Raw genomic sequence first — 5,000 nt, forward strand, 5'->3', positions numbered from 1 at the left:
ACATACCCCTTGTTACCTGCCTGTTCCTGCTGCTGCTGCTGCTGCTGCTGCTGCTGCTGCTGTTCTGGTGGTCGCCCGAACACGTCGTGCTGCTGTTCCTTCTGCTGCTGCTGCGCTTCGGAAGCGCAGCAGAACTGACGCCTTCAGCAGCAGCGACAGCAGCAGCAGCAGCAGCAACAGCAGCAGCAGCTGGTCTGTGGCAGAGCAGCTGACAAGGCAGTGTCTGTACACCGCAGCGCCGGTGCCTGCTGCTGCTGCTGCTGCTGCATGCAGCAGCAGCAGAGGGGCCCCCGCAGCAGCAGCAACTCCTAAGGCCTCCTAAGAGCATGCAAACAGCAACAAGGGCCCCCCCGGGCCCCGCACTTTCTGCTGCTGCTTGGGGCAGCATGGTGCCCCCCATGGGGCCCCCCAGGGGGCCCCCCAGGGGGCCCCCCAGGGGGCCCCCCATGGGGGCCCCTTGCTGGGGGGCCCCCCTGGCAGCAAGGCCGAAGGCCCCCCTGCTGCTGCGGCTAGACCCTGTCTGCTTAGCAGCAGCAGCAGATGTTGTGCTGCTGGAGCTGGGGCCGCTGCAGCAAGGAGCAGCAGCAGCAGCAGAAGAGCAGCTGCAGGCCCTCGCCACAAGGGTGGGGGCCCTGCTGCCTTCCCAGGAGATACTGGACAGCGAAAGGTAAGCTGCTGCTGCTGCTGCTGCTGCTGCTGCTGCTGCTGCTGTCTTTGGCGCTGCTTATTAGTGCTGCTGCTGCGGCTGCTGCAGCTGTGCTGCTGCTGCACTTGCTTTTGCTGCCACTGGCATTTCTTCTTCCCGCTGCTGCAGCTGCGAACTAGCTGCGCGTGCCCCTCTGCAATCTTGCTGCTGCTGCTGCTGCTGCTGCTGCTGCTGCTGCTGCTGCTGCTGCGCAGGTACAGGAGGGCCCCCGACAGGCTGCGAGCTCTCAGCAGCAGACTGCTGCAGCGGCTGCTGCTGTCTTCTCACTGCAGCAAAAGTCCCAAGTCCATTTTCATTGAAAGAAAAGCCACGAGAAGCAAACCCATTTGGGTAACATTACAACCCCCCTTAGGGCCCCCACAGGGGCCCCCTAGGGGCCCCCTAGGGGCCCCCTGGGGGCCCTCTAGGGGCCCCCTGGGGGCCCCCTAGGGGCCCCCTAGGGGCCCCCTAAGGGCTTCCTAGGGGGCCCCTAGGGGCCCCCTCGGGGCAATCTAGGGGCCTTTTGGGGCCCCCTAGGGGTCTCTTGGGGCCCCCCTAGGGGCCTCTTGGGGGCCCCCTAGGGGCCTCTTGGGGGCCCTAGTAGGGGCCCCTGTGGGGCCCCACAGAGGCCCCTGTGGGGCCCCACAGGGGGCCCTGTGGGGCCCCACAGGGGGCCCTGTGGGGCCCCACAGGGGCCCCATGAAACCCCGCGAGGGCTTTATGAGGGCCCTTTGAGGGCCCCATGGGGCCCCCAGAGGGGCCCCATGAAGGGCCCCACGGGGGCCCCCATAAGGGCCCCCTAAGCAGCTGTTTTTTGGGGCTGTGGGGCCCCCCGCCTGCTTCGTGCATGCCCGCTGCTGCTGCTGCTGCTGCACGTGCTGCTGCTGCTGCTGCTGCTGCTGCTGCTGCTGCTGCTGTGGTTGCAGAGACCATCGGCGGGAGAAACAGCTGACTTCGTACACTTCAATGTATCTGTGAGTTCTGCTGCTGCTGTGGGGCCCCCTGTGGGGCCCCACAGGGGCCCCACAGGGGGCCCCACTGCAGCAGCAGCAGCAGCAGCAGCAGCAGTGTGGAGACTTTCAAGACTGCTTCTGCAGTTCTTGCGAGCCTCTGCCTTTGCTGCTGCAGTTGCTGCTGCTGCAGTTGCTGCTGCTGCAGTTGCTGCCGCATTTGCTGCTGTTGCTGCAGTTGCTGTTGCATCAGGCGCGGTTCGCTTTGCAGGTGCTCTGCTGGTGTTGCTGCTGTTGTTAGCTGCTGCTGTTGCTGCTGCTGCTGCTGCTGTTATTAGCTGCTGCTGTTGCTGCTGCTGCTGCTGCTGCAGCACGACGAGGGCCTGGTGGTTTTCGGGGCGTCAAGACACCTCGTTGGAGTCGACTGCATGCGGTGCTCCGCAAGAGGCAGGCAAGCAGCAGCAGCAGCAGCAGCAGCAGCAGCAGCAGCAAGTGCAGCAGCAGCAGCAGCAGTAGTGCAGTTAGACTAACGCCGCCGCAGCAGCTGCAGCAGCAGCAGTAGTGCAGTTAGACTGCCGCCGCCGCAGCAGCTGCAGCAGCACTTGACCCGGCAGCGCAGCCGCCACCGCAGCAGCAGCAGCAGCAGCAGCAGCAGCAGCAGCAGCAGCGTCTGCGTGTTTTTGCTGCTGCAGAGACACAGCTGAGTTCCTGCAGCAAATGAAAAGCCACTGTACCCAAAAAGACTGGGCCTATGTCATGGGGGCCCACTTGAAGGAGCAGCAGCTCAGAAGATTCATGAGGTCCGAAACAAGTACCCAGGGGGCCCCCAAGGGGGCCCCCAGGGGGCCCCCCACAGAGGGGCCCCCAGGGGGCCCCCACAGAGGGGCCCCCAGGGGGCCCCCACAGAGGGGCCCCCAGGGGGACCCCCGCAGAGGGGCCCCGTAGAGAGGTTTCTATTTGTTTTAGGAGGGCTTTTGACTGTGGCATTCTGCTGCTGCTGCTGCTGCTGCTGCTGCTGCTGCTGCTGCTGCAGGGTCTGGACTGTGAAGGAGGCCTTCGTCAAGGCTCTGGGCACAGGTAATTCAAGCCCTCACAAAGCAGCTGGGGGCCCCCCTAGGGGCCCCCTAGGGGCCCCCTAGGGGCCCCCTAGGGGCCCCTTTTTAATATATTTTTGTTTTTATTTTTTTCATTTCTCAGGAATTTATATAGAGCCCGAGCGGCTGCAGTGCTTCTTCCCCGCTGTGGGGCCCCCCAGCATAGCTTTAGATGGGGCCCCCCAAACGGTGGGTCAGGGGGCCCTTTGGGGGCCCCAAACCCTTTTTTTAAAATTGTTTTTTGGCTATTAAGTGGCAATAAATGGATTTTCTTTTTCCTCCTTTAGCTGTGCTTTCTAAAGAAGACTAAAATGCCATTTCTTGTTTAAAGCTGCAGCTTCAAATTAATTTGTAATGTTTTAATGACCAAAAGACCCAGGGGGCCCCTGGGGGCCCCCAGGGCCCCCCTGGGGCTCTGCAGGGCCTCCAGGGGGCCTCTTGGGGCCCCCTTAGACCCTTTAGGGGCCCCTTTTGGGGCCCCTAAAGGGTCCCAGAAGCCCTTGGGGGGCCCCTAATGGGCCCCCAAAGGGCCCTGTTAGGGGGCCCTTTGGGGGCCCCCCTAGGGGGTCTCGTTAGGGCCCCAGGGGCCCCTAAAGGGCCTTTTGGGGGCCCCTTTTGGAGGACTTTGGGGGCCCTTTTGGGTTCTCTGGGGCCCCCTGGGGGCCCCCGAGACAGCTGCGGGTGAGGGGCCCCAGTTCTTTGTTTTTATTGTTCAGGATTTTTATTTTCGACTTGAAGAAGAAGAGGCCCCTGGATATATTATTTGCGTTTGTGTGGGGCCCCCCAGCAGGGCCATTGAGGCCTACAAGAAGTGCATGCAAAGGGTGGGCCTTAAAGGACTTTTTGTCTTTTTTTTTTAATTTCATTTTCTTTTTTTTGCACTTTTTGCGGTTTATTTCTTTTTATTTTTGTGCAACATTAATGCTAAACCCTAAAAAGTCTTTTTCCCTTTTTATTGCATTAAAATTAAATCCAAAATATCCAATTCGACACTTTTTAAGGCCCCCGGGGGCCCCTTAGGGGCCCCTGAGGGGCCCCTGAGGGCTCCCTAGGGGCCCCTGGGGGCCCCGTAAGGGCCCCTGGGGGCTTGGGGGCCCCTGGAGGCCCCTGGGGGCCCCTTAGAGGGTTGACTTTTATGACCTCTTTTGCGGGTTTTGGGGTTTTGTTTTAGGATCCCGAAGAAGAAGAGGGGGCCCCCATAACAACAACCCCACCTTCTGACGCGTGGGCCTTTAGGGGTTTCTCTTTTGCTGAATTTGTTGCAGCAGCAGACGCAGCAATACAGCGCTGGAGCACCTAGCAGCGCAGCAGCAGCAGCAGCAGCAGCAGCAGCAGCAGCAGCTGCTGCTGCTGCTGCTGCTGCTGCTGCAGCAACTAAGATTTTTGTTCTTTGCGCGGGGGGCCCCTGTTGGATGGGGGCCCCCCAAGGCAAGCTAGCCCCAAGTTAGGGGGCCCCCTGTATTTCGGAAAGTAAAAGAGGGTACAGGGGGCCCCCCGGGGGCCCCCAGGGGGCCCCTGGGGCCCCTTAAAAGCAGGGGCCCCCAGGGGCCCCTAAAACTGGGGGCCCCCCTGTGGGGTGTCTAGACAGCTGGAAAACACTGCAAACTAGTTTGCACTTTTTTTAGTGTTCATTTTATTATTCTTTTAATGTCTATTTTATTACATTTTAGAGTTTACTTTACCATTTTCTTTAGCATTTACTTTATAATTTTTTAGTTTTTATTTTATTATTTTACTAGTTTATTTAATATGTACATATATAAAGTACATGGGCAGTGGGTATATAACATATATATGTGCATAGAATAGCTATAAAGACTATTACTTTGCAGAATATATATTCTAATATATTTATGCACATTTATATATTTCTAATTATATAAAGTGTATGCATGCGCAAATATATATATATATATTTATATATATATAAATGTATATATACATATATATATTTGTGTATATATAAATGTGTATAAATATAAATATAAATACAAATATATATATATATATATATATATATATATATATATATATATATATATATATATATATATATATATATATATGCATCGATGCATATGAAGGAAATACGCGGAAGGTCTACGTAATATGAAAGCGTAAATATTTTTGTTATTTTTAAAAAATATACAGAAAGTCTTTTATTTGATTTGCATGCGTACTTGCATGCATACAAGTACGCATGCATGCAAGTGCGCATGCATGCATGCATGCGCAGACCAATGTTTAATTGCTGTACATAAGACACTTTCC

At 56.4% G+C, this 5,000-nt stretch overlaps 1 protein-coding gene across 1 annotated transcript; it reads left to right on the forward strand.

The window, feature by feature from the left end:
• Nucleotides 1-398: 398 nt before the first annotated feature.
• Nucleotides 399-4,029, forward strand: ENH_00057610 (4'-phosphopantetheinyl transferase, putative; the record flags this gene model as incomplete). The annotated part of the gene is made up of 9 exons (XM_013581770.1): nt 399-667; nt 901-1,036; nt 1,612-1,893; nt 2,007-2,155; nt 2,328-2,435; nt 2,669-2,712; nt 2,833-2,918; nt 3,446-3,553; nt 3,901-4,029. 9 exons carry the CDS (start codon nt 399-401, stop codon nt 4,027-4,029), a joined length of 1,311 nt encoding a protein of 436 aa, XP_013437224.1.
• Nucleotides 4,030-5,000: the final 971 nt, after the last annotated feature.

This window comes from Eimeria necatrix, genomic scaffold, assembly GCF_000499385.1.
Source record: "Eimeria necatrix Houghton genomic scaffold, Enh_scaff486, whole genome shotgun sequence".
In the NCBI taxonomy this organism is placed as follows: Eukaryota; Apicomplexa; class Conoidasida; order Eucoccidiorida; family Eimeriidae; genus Eimeria; species Eimeria necatrix.